At 47.5% G+C, this 21,401-nt stretch overlaps 1 protein-coding gene across 6 annotated transcripts in view; it reads right to left on the reverse strand.

Annotated features, from left to right (window-relative positions):
• The window catches only part of FMNL1 (formin like 1), a 114,229-nt gene extending 93,218 nt beyond the window's left edge, over positions 1–21,011 (reverse strand). For 3 of the 6 annotated variants that reach the window (XM_083407489.1, XM_083407488.1, XM_083407487.1), the window contains exon 1: positions 19,528–21,008. In XM_083407489.1, the coding sequence (XP_083263615.1) occupies positions 19,528–19,683 (156 nt within the window). In that variant the 5' untranslated portion in view covers positions 19,684–21,008. Of the gene's footprint in view, positions 1–19,527 lie in introns of all 6 variants that reach the window. The other 3 variants (XM_083407484.1, XM_083407486.1, XM_083407485.1) reach the window with 3 other exon arrangements.
• Positions 21,012–21,401: the final 390 nt, after the last annotated feature.

Below are 21,401 nucleotides of genomic sequence, written 5' to 3' on the forward strand. Positions count from 1 at the left end.
CTGCCAAGCTGTTGCTCCCGAAACACGGTTCCTCGTGCTTCTCCGTTGCTTCCCTGCCTTCCGCTCCGAGGGAAATGAAGAAAATGTACACACATGCGGTGCAGCTTCTTTCAGTTCACCTTCCCAGGTTGAAAAGCCCCACCTGCCCCTCTCATAGAGCGCTATCTGATACAGTCATACGTCTTGTTAGGTTTGCTTCAGGTTAAATCTTTTCAGGTTGCGTCCCGCGGCGACCCGGAACTACCAGAAAGGGTTACTTCCGGGTTTCGCCACTCGCGCATGCGCAGACATTCAAAATGACGTCACGCGCATGCGCAGAAGCAGCGAATCGCGACCTGTGCATGCACAGACGCGGGTTGCATTCTGCTCATGTTGCAAACGGGGCAGCGGGAGGCCCCATTAGCTAAAGTGGTGCTTCAGGTTAAGAACAGTTTCAGGTTAAGAACGGAGGTCCAGAATGAATTAAATACGTAACCAGAGGTACCACTGTACAGTGGATGCTTGGGTTGCGAACGTGATCTGTGCGGGAGGCACGTTCGCAACCCGCAGCGTTCTCAACCCACAGCACCACGTCTGAGCACGCACGGGTTGTGATTCAGCGCTTCTGCGCATAGCGCGATTTAGCGCTTCTGCGCATGCACAGCCTCCGAAACCCAGAAGTAACCCGTTCTGGTACTTCTGGGTTTCGGTGCGCCCGTAACTCGAAAAAATGCAACCTGAAGCGTCTTTAACCAGAGGTATGATTGTAGTCTTTTACCCTGTTACATGTCCAGCACATGTGAAAGAACGTTCGCTTCAGGAACTCCATTTTAAATGGAAGGGAAAAAAGAGGGCATCAAGGGGGAGCAGCATGGTACAGTGGTCAGGGTTGTTGGCATACCAAAAGACTTGGCACCTCTGCCAATGCCCAGTGCAGATCGCAAGCCTTCAGCGGCAGCTCTGAACTTTGTCGAGATTATTCATGCTGCCATTTGCAATCTAAGAACCTCACTAAACAAAGCGGTTAGGAAGGAAGCTCATCCCACAGAGAGAGGGGCCTCGCTGGCACCTCCCTACCCAACAAAAAGAGAAGTCGCTTCCTTTCCAAACCGCCCAGAAGCGAAATAAGAGAACAAGCTTGGGTGTGTACATGTCAAGTGGCTGCACCGCCAGGAGACGTCAACAGGAAACGAGCAACGTTTTGAAAGAGGGAGCCGCAGTTTCGTTGTTTTTAAAAAATAAGCGGGCACGCTCGCTTCTGAACTTACCCCTCCAGGGACTTATCTGGGGCACAAAACATATCTAAGCAACAAACTTTAAGAAAGCCTAACTGGTCTGGCCCCCTCACGCTCAATTCTCTGAGGAACCAAGGCTTAACGTGTGTGTGGGGGGGTCTTTTCATGCCGAGGGCCGTATTCACTTCTGTACAACCTTCCAGGGGCCAGAGGCGAAAGCACATGGAGCAATAGATAGCTATATATCTACATATTTTGGGGGGGGAGCACCCTAAATTTTAGAAATTAATAAATGGATTAATGAATTCATAAATTATATACAGTGGTACCTCAGATCTCGAACGTAATCTGTTCGACTTCCGAAACGTTCAAAAACGGAAGCGCAAAGGACTGGCTGCAAGTTCAATTGGAAAATTGGAAAAACATATAGAAGCTGTTCAACTTCTGAGGCACTTTCAAAAATGGAAGCAATTACTTCTGGGTTTTCGGGGTTCGAAAACCGAAACATTCAGCTTCTGAGATGCTCAAGAACCAAGGTACCACTGTATGTTGTGATATATTTTGATTTTGTTCTGCAAACAGCCCTGAGACCTCCAGATACAGGGTGGTATATAAATTCAATCAATCAATCAATACAACAACAACAACGTTTGTTGTTAAGTTTGGATGGAGTCCTGATCTTGTTGTTGTTTAGTCGTTTAGTCGTGTCCGACTCTTCGTGACCCCATGGACCAGAGCACGCCAGGCACTCCTGTCTTCCACTGCCTCCCGCAGTTTGGTCAAACTCATGTTCGCAGCTTCGAGAACACTGTCCAACCATCTCGTCCTCTGTCGTCCCCTTCTCCTTGTGCCCTCCATCTTTCCCAACATCAGGGTCTTTTCCAGGGAGTCTTCTCTTCTCATGAGGTGGCCAAAGTATTGGAGCCTCAGCTTCAGGATCTGTCCTTCCAGTGAGCACTCAGGGCCCCTGCAGTCCATGGGACTCTCAAGGGACTCTTAGAATAAGGGTAGGATTCTGATTAATTGGGATGTGAAGGGAATATACAAGCTGTGGAGGAATTCCTCAGCAAAGCCTATGCAAAATGACCTGGCCATTAAAAAACCATATGGGTCATTGAGGGAAACTGGTAATGCAAGAAAGCTGTCCTTACCCCTGCCCTGAGGTGTGGACAGAGACTGGGGATGTGGAAGGTGGCCAGGGTAACTGGGTGTGAGGTGACAGGAAAAGCGGGTGTGCTGGGAAGAGGATGGGGGGGGGAACGAAGACAGAGAGCAGGCTGGCTGGCTGGGAGAGATGCCTTGGACCCCCATAATGCACTGATGCGGGGAACAAGCCCCTCTTGAGTTAGCTGTGCTGTAAGATCAGGCCTCCATCCAAACTCAGATGTTAATCTGAGTTAAAGCTATGGTTAAAGCTATAGTCAAAGCTATGGTTTTCCCAGTAGTGATGTATGGAAATGAGAGCTGGACCAAAAAGAAGGCTGATCGCCGAAGAATGGATGCTTTTGAGTTATGGTGCTGGAGAAGACTCTTGAGAGTCCCATGGACTGCAAGAAGATCAAACCTCTCCATTCTGAAGGAAATCAGCCCTGAGTGCTCACTGGAAGGACCGATCGTGAAGCTGAGACTCCAGTACTTTGGCCACCTCATGAGAAGAGAAGACTCCCTGGAAAAGACCCTCATGTTGGGAAAGATGGAGGGCACAAGGAGAAGGGGATGACAGAGGACAAGATGGTTGGACAGTGTTCTCAAAGCTACCAATACGAGTTTCACTAAACTGCGGGTGGCAGTGGAAGACAGGCGTGCCTGGTGTGCTCTGGTCCATGGGGTCACGAAGAGCCGGACACGACTAAAACGACTAAACAACAACAAGATCAGGACTCCATCCAAACTCAGATGTCCATACGTGAATAAATAATGCTTCTTAAGGCTACGACGCTCTCTGCCGCGTCCTCTATTCTCCAAAGGAGCACGGACCCTGGTCGAGCGCCAAGATCCCAGGAATCCTGTGCACAGCTCAGCAGGAATTGCGGTGAGCACAGTAACAATAGATTACCTCTGTACAGTAGATTCATCCCCCCCCCCCCAACTGTCTATCGTCTATCCTGGAAAGCAAGAAGCATTATCCGAAGCTGGAACATATTTCCAGCCAGAAAACAAACTTGAGGAAGATTGTAAACAAGTATGTGGTACCAGGACAGTCTTGAGAGCCGGACAGGAATGTCCCATCTGCACTACACGTTTAAAGCAGTATCATATCACTATAAACCATCAATGGCTTCCCTCAAGGAATTCTGGGAAGCGTAGTTTGTCTAACAGTGCCGGCAGTTGTTCGGAGACGCCTATTCCCCTCACGGAGCTACAATTCCCAGAGGGGTTTAAGAGCCAACTCCTCTTCCCGGGGAATGCTGGGAACCGTAGCTCTGTGAGGGGAACAGGGGCCTCCTAACGATTCTCAGCACCGCTGGCAAACTACAGTTCCCAGAATTATTTGGCAGGGGGCCACAACTGTTTAAAATGGCACAATACCACTTTTAAGGTACAGTGTAAAGGGGGCCAGAGACCTGGATGGCTACATTCACACCCCGCCCAGGTCTGAAGTTCCCCACATTTGGTTTAACGGGTCATTTTAAAAGCACCCCTGGTAAACTCTCCGGGACAGAAGAGTTAAAATGGTTTCAAACCAATACTTTAACATTTCTATAGAGCATTTTCCCAGAGGGACAGGATAATTCTAGCCGTTAGGTTGCCAGAAGGCCATTGTCAGTCCAAAATACGGAGCCCTCGGTATGCGAGCCCATATTGTTTTAAGAGGAGAACATTCAGCACATCAATTTTTTATTTCTGGACTCCAAGAATAGTAAAGTGGCTAGGCATATATATATGAAGCAGCTTGATTATAATAGGAACCAATGTATTCCATAAGAGGGTACATAGAGGAATGCAGTTTTGGGGAACACTTAGAACAGGCAAGAGTTCTACAATGATAGGTAAGGTTTTACATTTTCCGTCTCCCATGGTATCAGAGACAGGCACCTTAGTTTGCTTTTTAATTCCAGCATTGGGGAATCATTATTGGGGCTGGATAGTCATCGCATACACAATAGTGGTGTTTGTGTAACAGGATGAACAGGCAGGGTTGCAAAGTCCACACGGTTGTTTCTCTCACCCATGTATATAAATTATTATTATTATTATTATTATTAAATCACCATGGTGATGAGAAAATTCCCTGTTGAAATTCTCCCTCCTCTTCAATTCCTAAAGGTACAAAAGGCTTGCAGAGATGGATCTGGAATTCAACAATCCTGGAACAAATGCCTGCAAGTGTGGGTTAATTATTCAGTGGCTAAGATGTTGGTTTGGAAGTACTGAACTAGCCCCATCTTTATTGCGCGGTCGGTGTGACTTCTTAGAGAAAGAGAGCATCTCCACCCTCATCATTCTGCCCAGACACTGAGGTCTAGCGCCGAGGGCCTTCTGGCGGTTTCTTCCCTGTGAGAAGCCAAGTTACAGGGAACCAGGCAGAGGGCCTTCTCGGTAGTGGCACCCGCCCTGTGGAATACCCTCCCACCAGATGTCAAAGAGAAAAACAACTACCGTGGGTTACAGACGCTTCAGGTTACAGACACTTCAGGTTACAGACTCCGCTAACCCAGAAATAGTACCTCAGGTTAAGAACTTTGCTTCAGGATGAGAACAGAAATTGTGCTCCGGCGGTGCGGCGGCAGCAGGAGGCCCCATTAGCAAAAGTGGTACCTCAGGTTAAGAACAGTTTCAGGTTAAGAACGGACCTCCAGAACGAATTAAGTTCTTAACCCGAGGTACCACTGTACCAGACTTTTAGAAGACATCTGAAGGCAGCCCTGTTTAGGGAAGCTTTTAATGTTTAACAGACTATTGTATTTTAATCTTTTGCTGGAAGTTGCCCAGAGTGGCTGGGGAAACCCAGCCAGATGGGCGGGATATAAATAAATTATTTTATTTATTTATTTATTTATTATTAGAGAAGGTCCCATTTTCAAAATACTTTTACTGGGGAGTTAGGACCCTTCCTTAGAGATGGCCTCAAACACAATCCTATTCCAGGGAGCCCTTTCACACATGTAGCCAGGACTTAGGAGCCCACACACCTCAAGTAAAATCAAGCAGTGCGCATGTGCCCATGCATGCGCAGAGCAGCCGTCGAGTGAGCACTGCTGCAAACCAGCATTAGGCCCAACCAGAATAAACAAGCTCCAGACACAGACAGCAGCTGAAACAAACATTTCATTTATATAAGGACACCTGTGAGCCGAAATTACAACGCTGAGAAGGAAGACTTTATCGTTTATAAAGGGCGATTTTTACCTCGCTACAACTATTTGGATAATCTCTAGCATGCTGAAGTTTGCTTTGGCAGCGATCAGTTTCAAGTGCTGATTTCTTCCCCCACGTTTCCTTCAACAAGGCTATTCTTGGCAAATAGGGCAAGCTTTTGCAACAGCCGAGCCGAGCTATCGAAAGGCGGAAGCGGCTTGCGCGAGCTCATTTCCTGTGCAGGCTCATCTGTGTACTGTGTCGTGTGTGCAGGTTAGCCCAAGCAACTGAACTTTTGAAAATGGCACCAGAGCAAGGCTTCCCAAACTGTGGAGTCGCCAGCTGGTTTTGGACTACAACTCCCATCATCCCTAGCTGGTAGGACCAGTGGTCAGGGATGACGGGAGTTGTATTCCAAAAAAACGGTAGAGATCCAAGTTTGGAAAACCCAGCATTTGAGAGGGTCAGCAGGTAGAGATTGTTCATTAAATTGTGAGTTCTTTCACATATCCCGCCAAAACTAGAGGGGGGAGTTTGTTCATTTCTGATCGCATGGATATGTATCTAAATCTAATCAGTTACTAAATTGGCTCAAAGGCAGACGATTAATACCTGAAAAGTCTTTGATCAGTTGGCAGTTTGATCAGTTGGCTTTTTTCCACCTTCCCTAAGCATGTGTGACAGAGATGTTTGTTCTTTGCAGTCACTTTTCCCCCAGTGCTCTTGTGCTTGTGACCCACTGGAGTTTGGATTATGTAAGAGAAATGGGCAGCGCAAGAGTTTCTTCCTTTGGGATACGAGGCTAGGTGTCATGCTCTACTAACTCTGCAATCTTGGCCGGGGAGGTAAGCAGAAATCTCTCTCCCTTCCCCCTGGTTAAACATCGGCTGAAAAATACATTCAGCCAGTCCTGGAAGGGGTTGTCCTAAAAAAAAGCAAAGTTTGTACTCCTAGATCAGGCATTGGCAAACTCGGCCCTCCAGATGTTTTGGGACTACAACTCCCATCATCCCTGACCACTGGTCCTGTTAGCTAGGGACGATGGGAGTTGTAGTTGGGTTTCCCTATGCCTGTCCTAGATCCACGTTTGTCGCTGGAGACCCAGGTAGTTTCTGTGCCAAGAAGTGATATGATAGCCATGTTCAAATATATAAAAGGATGTCATATAGAGGAGGGAGAAAGGTTGTTTTCTGCTGCTCCAGAGAAGCGGACACGGAGCAATGGATCCAAACTACAAGAAAGAAGATTCCACCTAAACATTAGGAAGAACTTCCTGACAGTAAGAGCTGTTCGACAGTGGAATTTGCTGCCAAGGAGTGTGGTGGAGTCTCCTTCTTTGGAGGTCTTTAAGCAGAGGCTTGACAACCATATGGCAGGAGTGCTCTGATGGTGTTTCCTGCTTGGCAGGCGGTTGGACTCGATGGCCCTTGTGGTCTCTTCCAACTCTATGATTCTATGACTTTCTTAGACTAGTGTACCAGCTGCAGCCTGACCACTGTTATCTAGGTCCCGCTAACCTTTAGGATTGACTGTTGCATGTGGGGCTGCCGTTGGAGACTGCTCAGAAACTGTGTTTAGTTCAAAATACAGTGGTACCTCAGGTTACATACGCTTCAGGTTACATACGCTTCAGGTTACAGACTCCACTAACCCAGAAATATTACCTTAGGTTAAGAACTTTGCTTCAGGATGAGAACAGAAATCGTGTTCTGGCGGCGCAGCAGCAGCAGGAGGCCCCACTAGCTAAAGTGGTGCTTCAGGTTAAGAACAGTTTCAGGTTAAGAACGGACCTCTGGAACGAATTAAGTACGTAACGAGAGGTACCACTGTACATCTGCCAGGCTGTCAACCGGGGCCAGTTAGCGGGAATATGTTTTGACGGCACTGAAAGAACTGTACTGGCTTTCTGGTGCTTAGGTTTACAAACGGGAACCAGAGATAAACACACACAACTTTTCTAGTAAGGGCCCTGCCTCTGGGATACCGTCCCCAAGAAGGCCTACTTAGTGTCTACATCAGGCATCCCCAAACTCGGCCCTCCAGATGTTTTGGGACTACAGCTCCCATCATCCCTGACCACTGGTCCTGTTAGCTAGGGATGATGGGAGTTGTAGTCCCAAAACATCTGGAGGGCCAAATTTGGGGGTGTCTGGTCTACACTGTTTTCTTTTTAAAACTCCAAGGCTTTTAAATTTTATTTTAGCACATATTTCCTCACCTCGTTTTAACATGCATTGGAGAAGTTGGACTAGACCAGCGGTTCCCAAACTTTTTTTTTGGCCACCAAATCATCTCTAAAATCCTCTTTTTTTATATAATATTTATTGCTTTTTGAACAATTTAAACATTACAAAACCAAACATAAACAGAAAAATAAAAACCAATACAATACAATACAATATAAAGACACTACATAACACCAAACACATTAAACTAAACAAAACCAACAGAACAATTTAAAACACTCAAACAATTTCAATATCATATCTTTCATTCACTTATTTCACCGACCTCCTCACACCTCCCTTTTTGTATTGCACTTCTGTCAAATGTTTCAGCAATTCCTTTCCATCTTCCTCTGTTATCTGTCGTTTACAAATCATCTCTAAAATCCTGATGCCCCTCCCCCTGTGACATATAATTCTTATTATTTTAAAAGTGAACTTATTTTCACATGGAGGAAGCCTAAAAGGCCATTAACTGTTAATAACTCATTCTCATCTTGCCCCCCCCCAAAAACCCAAATTGCCTCCCTGTAGGGCATGTGCTCCACGTTGGGAACCACGGGACTAAACGATCCCTCAGGATCCCTTTCCAAGTCTATAATTCTACAGTTCTATAAAATTTATTATCTCTTAGGTTCACCTTGTTTTTGTAAACTGCCCCCAAAACCCCACCAAAGGCAGCTACATAGATCTTATCAATGTATGTGTTTCATACGATTTTGTGTACACCACACGGAGATTTTTCAAAACTTTTAAGTGGCATACAAGTGTTTTTTCATAAAGCGTTTGGGCTGCCACCCTTACCTGAGAGAAATTACCACAGAACAGAGAGGGACTTGTCTCCACAAAACACGCACAGTATTGCACCGTTAAAGCTCTGAGCCTCCCCACTTTTAGTATTTTGTGGGTAGAGCTGCATTTCCACCCAAACCATTCCCCTCCTCTTTTCTGAATGGAGAGACACTGCGCAATAATCTGATGCAAGCTCAGCAAAAATAATATAAAGCTATTTTGGGATGGGCAGGCGAAGGCTACCGCAGCCCAGGCCTCTGTGGGCTTTGCCCTTGACTGAGTCACAGTTTCATTTCTCTCCAAGAAGGAGGGAAACTTTTAAGTTGCAGCACAAGAAAGAGAAAGATGGATGGAAGTCAGGTTTATCCTCCATGCGGGGAAATTCCCCAAGGATGATCCACAACCAGAGATGACTCCATTTCAGCAAACCTGGGGGAAAGAGCCCTACATGATACAAATTCACGTGTGGGAAGACTGGGCTTATCCACACTTTCTGCCCCACAACTTTGCAGCACAGCTCCGCGCTGAAACGCTCTGTGTCTTGAACATTGCCCCTAGTGTTAAGTTGTGGGTGAACATATCAGACGACACAGCGATTCTTCAAACAGCTCTTGTTTATTCACAGGCCAGGACAGAACTGACTGAAGGGCTCAGTCAGCCTGCTTATATAGAGCTCCAGTACAACGTTACTGCAGCAACTTTCTAAAACTATCCAATCACTGAACGTCACTTTCGATCCTTCATTTGCATAACTATCTACAGTATCCCCCTGCTGGCCCAGGGTGAGAACTTCAGTACGTAACACCTAGCTTTCCCCATGAGAAGCCGCTCTTTAAATCAGATCAAATGTCACTTTGCGATTTCTGTGAATAGACGTTTGCGCCAATCGAGCTTTGAACAGTTGGTTTTTTGCAGGAAAAGCTCCGGGGTGAAAGAAAAGGTGATCGGAAACAGAGATGTACCGGTAATTCGTGGACCGTGCCTGGAAAGAGCAGAGGAAAGTGTGGATAGCGCTGCTCTTGTGTCCTGCCATTCATTTGCCCCTCTCTTACAACTAGCATAAGCAGAGGGGTAGTAGTAGTGCTAATAATAATAATAATGTAATATTTTTGGACCCTGCCCATCTGACTGCGTTGTCCCAGCCACTCTGGGAAGCTTCCAACATACATCAAAACATAACAAAACATTACACATTAAAAGGTTTCCCTATAGAGGGCTAGGGACCCGGGTGGCACTGTGGGTTAAAGCCTCAGCGCCTAGGACTTGCCGATCGCATGGTCAGCGGTTCGAATCACCGCGGTGGGGTGAGCTCCCGTCGCTCGGTCCCAGCGCCTGCCAACCTAGCAGTTCGAAAGCACCTCCGGGTGCAAGTAGATAAATAGGGACCGCTTACTAGCGGGAAGGTAAACGGCATTCCGTGTGCTGCGCTGGCTCGCCAGATGCAGCTTGTCACGCTGGCCATGTGACCCGGAAGTGTCTGCAGACAGCGCTGGCTCCCGGCCTCTAGAGTGAGATGAGCGCACAACCCTAGAGTCTGTCAAGACTGGCTCGTACGGGCAGGGTACCTACAGGGCTGCCTTCAGATGTCTTCTAAAGGTTAAATAGTTACTCATCTCCTTGACATCTGATGGATGTTCCACAGGGCTGGTGCCACCACTGGGAAGGCCCTCTGCCTGGTTCCCTGTAGCTTCACTTCTCACAGTGAAGCAACCGCCAGAAGACCCTTGGAGCTGGATTAAGACATACTTAAGCCGCATATGTTTTGTAAGAAATCGCACTGTTTATTATCATGCTTCAAAATTTGCTCTCCCCCCCCCCCAAATATTTGGAGCTGCTCAAGACTTTCCTAAAGCTTTTCAGAAACCACGATGAGTAAAAATGCAGCATAGTTATCATCAGTAGACTCCCCAGAAAGCCAAATGAAGGAATTAGGTTCACTCTTGGAAGGTCAGCACTTGTGACGCCATGAGTGCTCATCGCCACAGCCCAGTGATGGGGGAACTGGGGCCCTCCAAGTGTTGCTAGACTCCTAGCTGGCCCAGCCAAATGATCAGGGATTGTGGGAATTCAGAGCAGCTGAAAACGCTGGCACCATTAAGATAAATTCAAAAATGTAAATAAGTTTTGATGGATGCAGTAATGGAATACTGAATGGTATCGTTTTTGTAAAATATGCAGGGATTTATGTGAAATGAACCACGGAAAGAAAAGAAGGGAAGTCGTTGATATCTTAAGGATGTAAAATGAGTACAGTGGTGCCTCGCAAAACGAAATTAATTCGTTCTGCGAGTTTTTTCGTCTTGTGAATTTTTCATCTTGCGAAGCACGGTTTCCCATAGGAATGCATTGACGGTTTTAAGAAAAAGGCACAAGACGTTTTCGTCTTGTGAAGCAAGCCCATAGGGAAATTCGTCTTGCGAAGCAACTCAAAAAACAAAAAACTCTTTCGTCTTGCGAGTTTTTCGTCTTGTGAGGCATTCGTCTTGCGAGGTACCACTGTATTTGAAATGGTAAAACAGAAAATTTAACAAAACTTATATATACAAGGAACACCTGGTGGCAGCGACAGCAGGACAGCAAACCACCAGGAGATAAATATGATCAGCGAGGGAAGACTCAACTTCATCATGCATCGAGTGAGTTTCAGATGCTTAGTCCCACTCACTTGCCTCAGAGATTCTCAGCGGGCTGTGCTACCAGAGAATCACAGAATTGTAGAGTTGGGAGGAATCTTTTTACCCAACATGGGGCTTCAACACATGACTCTGAAATTAAGAGTCCCAAAGATGAAGGCAGGGAATGCTGCCTGAATAATCCTGGGTACCCATTTGCAACAGTGAAGCTGAGGCTCCAATACTTTGGCCACCTCATGAGAAGAGAAGACTCCCTGGAAAAGACCCTGATGTTGGGAAAGATGGAGGGCACAAGAAGAAGGGGACGACAGAGGATAAGATGGTTGGACAGTGTTCTCGAAGCTACCAGTGTGAGTTTGACCAAACTGCGGGAGGCAGTGGAAGACAGGCGTGCCTGGCGTGCTCTGGTCCAGGGGGTCACGAAGAGTCGGACACGACTAAACGACTAAACAACAACAACCCATTTGCAACGTCTGTTCCCAATAGCACACCTGAGCGAAATTGTACCACACAAATATTTCATAGGCAGCTTTGGCGAGGGAGCCTTGCATGGCTACAAAGCAGAATATAAGTACCGCGGGGGGCGTTTTCGAAGTACGTTTCAAAGTACGTTTTTGAACATAATCCATTGCAGAAGATGATTCGAGCTCTGAAATATTCGAAAACCGAAAACTCTTTTCTTTCTTTTTAAAATTGCTTTATTAGTTTTTTTAAAAAGAAAAAAAACAGTCAACAAACGAAAAACCAAAAGATAATATAAATTACAAAAAGTAAATAGATTTCTTAGAGCACAACTTCTGTTATCACTTCCAGTCACCCCCTCAAGAGTCCTGGGTTACTTGTATGCAACACACTTTTCGTTATCACTCCAATCATATCCCATATCATTAATTTTATAAGATTTTCTAGGTTTCTGCAGGGGTCCTTCTAAGCCTGCCAGAGAATTCACATTTTTACAATGCTCTTTAAGATACTTTCTGTAGATGTCCCACTCTCTAATTCATCCCTAATTCTTCCTAATTCTGAAAATTCTAATAATTTTGCCTGCCAGTCCACTTTGGTCGGGACAGAGTCTCCCATTTTGGGCTGCTAAGATTCTTGCTGCCATTGTTGCATGTAGGAAACCAAAAACTCAACAGCTGACATCTAGCTGTAGGCCTCAGGATCCTGCACTCAGCAGAAGCTGCATGGCACGTTCGACTTCTGAGGCGCCTTCGAAAACCAAAGCATTTACTTCCGGGTTTACGACGTCCGAAAACCAAAACATTCATCAACAGAGACGTTCGAAAACCGAGGTACCACTGTAATGTGATTCGCAATCATAGGGCGACAGGCAGCCACAAAGATCAGTGGCTTGCCTTGCTGAGAGTGAATGGGTGCACAAAACAAAAAGGGCTAAACTTGGCTAGCTCACTTCTCTCTCGCACAGACGGGATGAGCTTTTGGCAGCGACGGTGGGGCTCCAATCAGCAAGGCAGCTGGCAACTCTAAAGAAGACCTTCAATACTGGGATTCCCAGCCACTGGAGCCAGCCAAGGCAGGGAGAGAAAAGGGCTTTTTCGTCTCAGGCATGTGCCAAAAAGGAAGAAGAAAATGAGGTGAGACTCATCTTTTTGCATTTCTCTCCCAAAAGGACTTGGATCGCAGACAAGTATTGGGTTGTGTGGAATGTGCTCAGCAGCCATGTGATCCAACAAAGTCTTTGGGTTGTTTTATATAAAAAACCTCAAGGAGGTATCAGCAGCTTACCAATTGCAGCAGATACATCTTGGAGGATGCTGAAGACCTATCTATCTATCTTACTAACCTATTGATTTAAGATCTTCCTCTACACCTGAGGCTAAGGGACAATAATAGCGGTCGCAGCAGCCGAGTCTCAACAACTGAAAGCCAAGCAAGTCCCTACACCATAGCTGTCAACGTTTCTCTTTCTTTAAGGGAAATTCCCTTATTCCAAATAGGATTCCTCGCAAGAAAAGGGAAAAGCTGACAGCTATGCCCTACACCCAAGACTAATAGTGGGATAGAAGATTCGAGAATAATGCAAATATATTTCACATCCAGCAACCCATGTACCCCTTTGTTTTCAGATAGTACATGGGTAGATAAGTATAAAAAGCCCGGGGCACAAATTTTCACAGCCTTCTAACAGCTATGGTGGCTGTAATGTATTTAAACAACCTCAGCCCAGTATACCAGAAGGAGCGTCTCCACTCCCATCGTTCAGCCCAGACGCTGAGGTCCAGCTCTGAGAGCCTTCTGGCGGTTCCCTCACTGTTAGAAGTGAGGTTGCAGGGATCCCGCAGAGGGCCTTCTCGGTGGTGGCACCCACCCTGTGGAACGCCCTCCCATCAGACGTCAAGGAAATAAACAACTATGTGACTTTTAGAAGATATCTGAAGGCAGCCCAGTTTAGGGATGTTTTATTGCGTTTTTAATATTCTGCTGGGGGCTTCCCGGAGTGACTGGGGAAACCCAGCCACATGGACGGGCTAATAATAATAATAATAATAATAATAATAATTTAGCGTTAACTGTGAAAGTGTATACTTGATTCTGACCAAACCAAGCCTCCTGATGTATATTTTAAAATGCAAATCATTTCCCTATAGCTCCTGGGCCAGGGGCGTCCTGTGTGTTCAATGGGGCAAGGGCATTCTGAGCCCCCATCAGCCCCCTGTGCCTAGCAAAGGGGAGTAAGGGACAGTCATGAAAATTACAGAAGGGAATTCCTATTCTGCTACACAGCAATACAGGCATCCCCAAACTTGGCCCTCCAGATGTTTTGGGACTACAACTCCCATCACCCCTAGCTAACAGGACCAGTGGTCAGGGATGATGGGAATTGTAGTCCCAAAACATCTGGAGGGCAGAGTTTGGGGATGCCTGCAGTAAGATGTGGGGAACAGGAGGGGAGAAGCATTTTAATGTACGTCGGATAGCATTTTAAAAAGCAGAGGCATCACCTTGCCAACAAAAGTCCGTAAAGTTAAAGCTATGGTTTTCCCAGTAGTGATGTATAGAAGTGACAGCTGGATCATAAAGAAGGCTGATCGCCGAAGAATTGATGCTTTTGAATTATGGTGCTGGAGGAGACTCTTGAGAGTCCCATGGACTGCAAGAAGATCCAACCTATCCATTCTGAAGGAAATCAGCCCTGAGTGCTCACTGGAAGGACAGATCCTGAAGCTGAGGCTCCAATACTTTGGCCACCTCATGGGAAGAGAAGACTCCCTGGAAAAGACCCTGATGTTGGGAAAGATGGAGGGCACAAGGAGAAGGGGACGACAGAGGAGGAGGTGGTTGGACAGTGTTCTTGAAGCTACCAACATGAGTTTGACCAAACTGCGGGAGGCAGTGGAAGACAGGAGTGCCTGGCATGCTCTGGTCCATGGGGTCACAAAGAGTCTGACACGACTAAACAACTAAACAACAACAAAAGGATAGCAAACAAACGAAACCCTAAAAACCTTGGCAATCTCTGGTCCACCCCGATCATCGATGGCGAGGAACCCTTCATGGACCCAAGCCTACATTTTCACTTGGCTAAACTTTGGGGCCGTAGCACGGTCAAGAGAAAATTGGGTGTGTGGCCACACCAACCAAACACCACATTTCATCCTCAGTTGGGTTGTTGGGGGGTTTTTGGGTGGGGAAGGTACTATTAAATGGCAGTAACTTGATGATTAGCTTACACAGTCTACTGGGAGGAATCTATTGGGATTTCCTGCCTCAAGCGCTAAAATCTATTGGTTTGACTCATTTCTGTCTCACACAAACTCTGATAGCGGAAGACAGGGCTTTCAGAAACGTCAATGCCATGATGGAAAAGGAGAGCAAGCCAACATAGGTGTCAGGGTCGGCTTAGGACATCAATTCACTCATCCCTCCTCACACGGAGACAAACAGGACAGAAGGCCGGGGAAGCAGTTCATTCTCAGCCTCTTCTGCTACCCACTGCATAAGACAGGGGTGCAAAACCCGCAGCCCTGGACTACATTTCCCAGAATCCCTGGCCACAGGTGGGACTCATGGGATTTAAGAGTGCAATAACATCTTGTTAGCCACATGTTTTCCACCCCTGGCATAAGAGATGTCAAGTGAGTGTAGGAGGGACAGAAAATGATCCCCACTTTCTGCTTATTTCAGCAACAACGCTTATGCAGACTTTTGTTCCTCAAATGCTGAAAGTGCATCCCATAAATTATCTCAGCCGTTCGACGGATAACCCTGCAAGGCAGTCCTACCACCCAGACAGTTTTTAGGGAAAGAATTGAATAAATTAAACACAAGACCAGCCACTGTTAGCCACAGTAGCTCAGAAGAGCTCTTTCAAAACACAGCTTGAGTTGACACACTGCAGTACCCCCCCGGACACCAAGATGCTACTGAAACAGAGGGGAAACCAGGACCGTGTAGGAACTCCATGACTTCCTTGCTTACAGCACAATCCTACCCCAGTCTACTCAGAAGCAAGTCCGGATGGATGGCAGCTAACAGACTGAGGTTGAATCCTGACAAGACAGAAGTACTGTTTTTGGAGGACAGGAGGCGGGTGGGTGTGGAGGACTCCCTGATCCTGAATGGGGTAACTGAGCCCCTGAAGGACCAGGTGCGCAGCCTGGGAGTCATTTTGGACTCACAGCTGTCCATAGAGGCGCAGGTCAATTCTGTGTCCAGGGCAGCTGTTTATCAGCTCCATCTGGTACACAGGCTGAGACCCTATCTGCCGGTGGACTGTCTCGCCAGAGTGGTGCATGCTCTAGTTATCTCCTGCTTGGATTACTGCAATGCGCTCCACGTGGGGCTACCTTTGAAGGTGACCCGGAAACTACAACTAATCCAGAATGTGGCAGCTAGACTAGTGACTGGGAGCAGCCTTGAAAGATCTACATTGGCTCCCAGTACGTTTCCGAGCACAATTCAAAGTGTTGGTGCTAACCTTTAAACCCCTAAACGGCCTTGGTCCAGTATACCTGAAGGAGCGTCTCCACCCCCATTGTTCTGCCCGGACCCTGAGGTCCGGTGCTGAAGGCCTTCTGGCAGTTCCCTCGCTGCGAGAAGCCATGTTACATGGAACCAGGCAGAGGGCCTTGTCAGTAGTGGCACCCGTCCTGTGGAACGCCCTCCCACCAGATGTCAAAGAGAAAAACAACTACCAACTATCTTTAAGAAGACATCTGAAGGCAGCCCTGTTTAGGGAAGCTTTTAATGTTTAATAGGTTATTGTATTTTAGTGTTCTGTTGGAAGCCGCCCAGAGTGGCTGTGGAAACCCAGCCAGATGGGCAGGGTATAAATAATAAATTATTATTATTACTACTACCACCAATTCAATGGGGCTTGCTGCCAGCTGAATGGGGTTAGGACTGCAGCCTTACGAGCGGCCCATTCTGTAGCAGTTCTGATGGGTCTCTGAGATGAAGACGACCACCTGGAGTCACAACTTTTTGGTCTGGAAGCTCTTCCCCCTATAATTCCATATGTTTGGGGATTGGTCAGGATGGTGCCAGGTGGAAGAGGCTCTTGCTTATCACTTCAAAGGATCTGGGCTGAACATTAGCATTGGAAACAAATGCTCTTGACCACAAGCTCTTGAGATGCCACCTAGCTTTTGTGGGCAAGACACCACGAATGCAGAATCCTTCTTACAAACTCCAGTGCTTGCGAACTCTTTCTTCAGCTCTTAGTTTTGTGAGAAGGCTGCCTTAAGGAGGGAATGGGGGGTGGCAAGCCATTCCACACAAATACCCCCAAAAAGAAGGATGCTGGCAAATCCTTTGGTCAGTTGTTATACAATTGATTCCCTTGCTGGTGAATTGGCAGCTTAAAGTCAATACAGTGGTACCTTGGTTCCCGAACGGCTTAGCTCCCAAACGCCGCAAACCCAGAAGCGAGTGTTCTGGTTTGCCGGCGTTTTTCAGAAACCGAACGTCCGAAGCTCCTGCAGCCAATCGGAAGCCACGCTTTGGTTTTCAAACGGTTCCAGGAGTCAAACAGACTCCCGGAACGGGTTAAATTTGACACCCAAGGTACCACTGTACGGGGGAGCTAGATTTGTTTCAAGGGACACCAACCGCTGATCCCTGCCCCTAAACCCAAAGAGAGAGAGAATAATTCAATTCAAAACCACCACCCTCCTGGTTTTGTGCTACTTATTGTCTAGATCGTCTTGTTGCCTACCCAAGAGCACTGAGTACAGTGGTACCTCGGGTTAAGAACTTAATTCGTCCCGGAGGTCCATTCTTAACCTGAAACTGTTCTTAACCTGAGGTACCACTTTAGCTAATGGGGCCTCCCACTGCCGCTGTGCCGCCACCACACAATTTCTGTTCTCATCCTGAAGCAAAGTTCTTAACCCGAGGTACTATTTCTGGGTTAGTGGAGTTCGTAACCTGAAACGTCTCTAACCTGAAGCGTCTGTGACGCGAGGTACCACTGTACATCTTTGGTTTCAAAACTATGTCTTTAGAGGTCTTAAGATGGAGAGGGTTACTGAAGATATACATTGGTGGGTTTCCTCTGCAAAGACCTTCCTCTTGCAGTTGAATAATATATGCTGAGTCTCTAGCGTGTTCCTGGCTTGGAAACAACCCAACTGTGCTCCTCACACCCCTCCTTTGTCTGCAAAGGCAGGTTCTGGGGGCCATTGACTGCCCCAGACCTTTCCAAAGTGCCTCCGTACTGTTTAATATTATCTACGAAGTGCAAATTATTAAGACATTTTATATACAGTAAACTGCCTGTTCTCAAACACACACACACAAGATCACACCCTTGGCTATTCAACGACTTTCAGCACTGCCCTCAGTTCCACAGCAACAGCCGCCAATGTGCTTAAAGCGTTATAAACCATAGAACGGACTTGTGGAATTGTAGAGTTGGCGGACCCCGAGGGTCATCCAGCCCAACCACCCTGAAACGCAAGAATCTTTTGCCCAGCTTGGGGCTTGAACCCACAACCCTAAGATTATGAGTCTCCTGCTCTGCTGACTAATGACACACAATTATTATTATTATTATTATTATTATTATTATTATATGCCCAACAGAGAGAGAGAAGACCGACCCTTTGGCAACAGTAAGAGCTCTTTAAGAAGAGGATAGTCAAGGCAACGGTGAGATGGAACTCATCAACTTTAAGCAACCATGTGCACATGTTTCTCAACTCAGAGGGTTGGATGAAACCGCAGAATTAACACACAACCCAGCTACCTCTTCCCGCAAGGAAATATTCCACCGGGGCACACGAGCTCCACTTCTCCCCAAAGCAGTCAGCCTTCACAAGTGTGCATGCAAAAGCAGGAGGCCAACTAGAGGCGTAACTCCCAAACATGTCCTCAAAGCTAAGAGCTACAGATCTCACACCCTCCGTCCTCCCCACAGCTGCATAGCTCCTGAAAGCATGCACAAAATGCAAACTAGTTTCTTAACTGCAGGTACAGATGCAGCTACGGCTGCTGAAACTGTGGAGGCAGCCCTGTGGTTCTGTCCCATCGGAAGGGGCGTCTGAGAACATCCCAAAAATCTGCAGACAGCCAACTCGGAGCAAGGCCCTAAGAGCACTGCAACCATCAGTGGCTTTCGAGGAGGAGGGAATTGGTTTAGGGGAACATCCAAGGCTAGTTCTGGCTACTTCAAATCAGTTTAGCACCAGCTGCTTGCAGAACCTAGGTTTTTTTTTCCCCGCTCTAGGGTGTCTGTTGTAGACTGCAGACTAGCCTCGGGAAATACTGGGAAAGACCACTTGAACTCACTGGGGAGACTGGGAGGGGCTACACAAGGACCCCTGCAGACGAATGAATCGGGAGCAGTCTCCACCCTCACATGCCTCTAACTTGGGTGAGATTAATCCCTGCCATCAAGGCAGGTGTGAATCTACTTAAAATCATTTCCAGCTGTGCTCATTTTGACCCTTCTACCAATGCTTTTGTACTTCCAATTTGCAGGCTGAGGTTGCTTCCTTCAGAGAAACCGTGGCACCACAAAGTGTTCAGCAAAAGGCGATAACCCACAATAATAATAATAATAATAATAATAATAATAATAGTGGAGCAGGAATTATTGGCTCCTTACCAAGTAATACCAGCCCTTTAAAACAGAAAGAAAGAAAAAAACCTTCCCATTTCACAGCAATAGGCACTGAAGAGAGTGGGGAAATTTATCTTTGAACCTCTCTCTAACCACACAGATTGCAAGTACAACTGCACCCCTCGCTAGATTAGTTTTCCATTTTGGGGTGTGTTAAGAGAACCCCCAGCTGGCTGACGTCTTTAGGGTGACATGAAGGCATGATGGGTCTATGGGGAGGAGAAGAGAAGGAGGAGGAGGAGGAGGAGGAGGAGGAAGACTAGACAGAGACTTACCAGTACATGGGTGAATCGTTCTTCCAGTTCCCCAGAGCTGGGCATAGGTTGCTTGGGGGGCGCTGGCTGCTTGGGGGGCAGGGGTGACGAGGCCGTGGGTTGGCTTTTAATCTCCTTCGCCGGAGACATCTCCATGCTGCTAGCTGCATTGCCCATCCTCAGACTGTACTCTTACACACACACACAAAAATCGAAAGCACTACAAAATTAAAATATCCAGGATATTTTTTTTCCTCCCCGGGGGAAGAGGAGAAAAAGGTCAGTGGGAATAAAAAACAAAAAATACCCCAGCAACTTGTCTGCCAAATCGGAGGAGGAAGGCAAAGGGGTAGAGGAGGACTTGCTCCAGGAACTCCCAACACGTGTGAATGTGAGATTCTTCTGATGCATCAGGTCAACACAGTCAGTTGTCCATGCTTCTCTTTTTTCCCCCTTTTCTTTTTGGCTCCTGCCGCGGCCTAATTCCAGGAAGCAGCTGGAAGTGATGGAGGGGTCGCCGAGCACAAGGTGACTTCTCAACGCCTGTCCTCTGGGGCCGGGGCCACCACCATGATGGGCAGGCAGCTTCGCCTGGCTGGTACCCAGCTCGCCTCTAGTGCATTTGCAGCAAGCCCCGTTTCCTAAAAGGGCATCCCCATCTTGTCTCCGATTGCCACGCGTGCTCTTCAGAGAAGTCCGCCGCTGCTGCTGCTGCTGCTCAACTTCCCCCTCTCCTCCACCCAAAAAAAGAAAAGAAAAAGAGGAAGAACCGAAAGCAGCGGCGGTTGCTCTCTCTGCACAGGAAATCGGGCTGCAGGTGCCTTGAATGCAAGAACGCGAGCACAGGTCGAGGCGGAACTTTTGCTGCAGCGCGCTGGGGGTTTTTTTTGGAAGGGGGATTTTGCAACCCGGGAGGTGCAATCTCTCTTGCTCTCCTGCCAGCGTGCAAGCTCTCTCTCAATTTGGCGAGGAGCAGCGGCAGCAAAAGAAGGCGGCAGCAGCAGCAGCAGCTGCAGGAGGAGGAGGAGAACCGCACGGTTTTTGCAAAGGCAGCGAAGATGGGTAGATCGCCAAAGCTGGGGGGGAAGAGGAGGCGGCAGGAGGAGAGGAAAACGCAGCGGCTCGCCCATGCCCAATTGCAATAGCCATGGCCTGAGGGAGAGAGGCGAGGAGGGCGACGCGGAAGGCGAAGGAAATAGCAGAGTCACCTGCTAGCTGGAGAAATGAGGAGCGGCGGCGGGTTAGGATTGGGAGCGCCAGGCCGGCGGAGCGAGCGCTTTCTGGGTCTCAAAGCCCCCGGCTTTCGGTTTCGCGCTACCATGGCTACTTCATCGGGGGGAAACGGGGCTCGATTTCCCAAACGATTTCTAGATCTATGGGCGGTCATCTGTCATGGATGCTGAGGCTGAGATTCCTGCATTGCAGGGGGCTGGACTAGATGACCCTTGGTGCCCCTTCCAACTCTAGGAGTCATCCCCTTGCGAACAAAGGTCCGTATAGTAAAAGCTATGGTTTTCCCAGTAGTGATGTACGGAAGTGAGAGCTGGACCATAAAGAAGGCTGATCGCAGAAGAATGGATGCTTTTGAATTCTGGTGCTGGAGGAGACCCTTGAGAGTCCCATGGACTGCAAGAAGATCAAACCTATCCATTCTGAAGGAAATCAGCCCTGAGTGCTCACTGGAAGGACAGATCCTGAAGCTGAGGCTCCAATAGTCTGGCCACCTCATGAGAAGACTCCCTGGAAAAGACCCTGATGTTGGGAAAGATGGAAGGCACAAGGAAAAAGGGACGACAGAGGATGAGATGGTTGGACAGTGTTCTTGAGGCTACCAGCATGAGTTTGACCAAACTGCAGGAGGCAGTGGAAGACAGGAGTGCCTGGCGTGCTCTGGT

Source organism: Podarcis tiliguerta, assembly GCF_965153285.1.
Source record: "Podarcis tiliguerta genome assembly, chromosome: 13".
Classification (NCBI taxonomy): domain Eukaryota; kingdom Metazoa; phylum Chordata; class Lepidosauria; order Squamata; family Lacertidae; genus Podarcis; species Podarcis tiliguerta.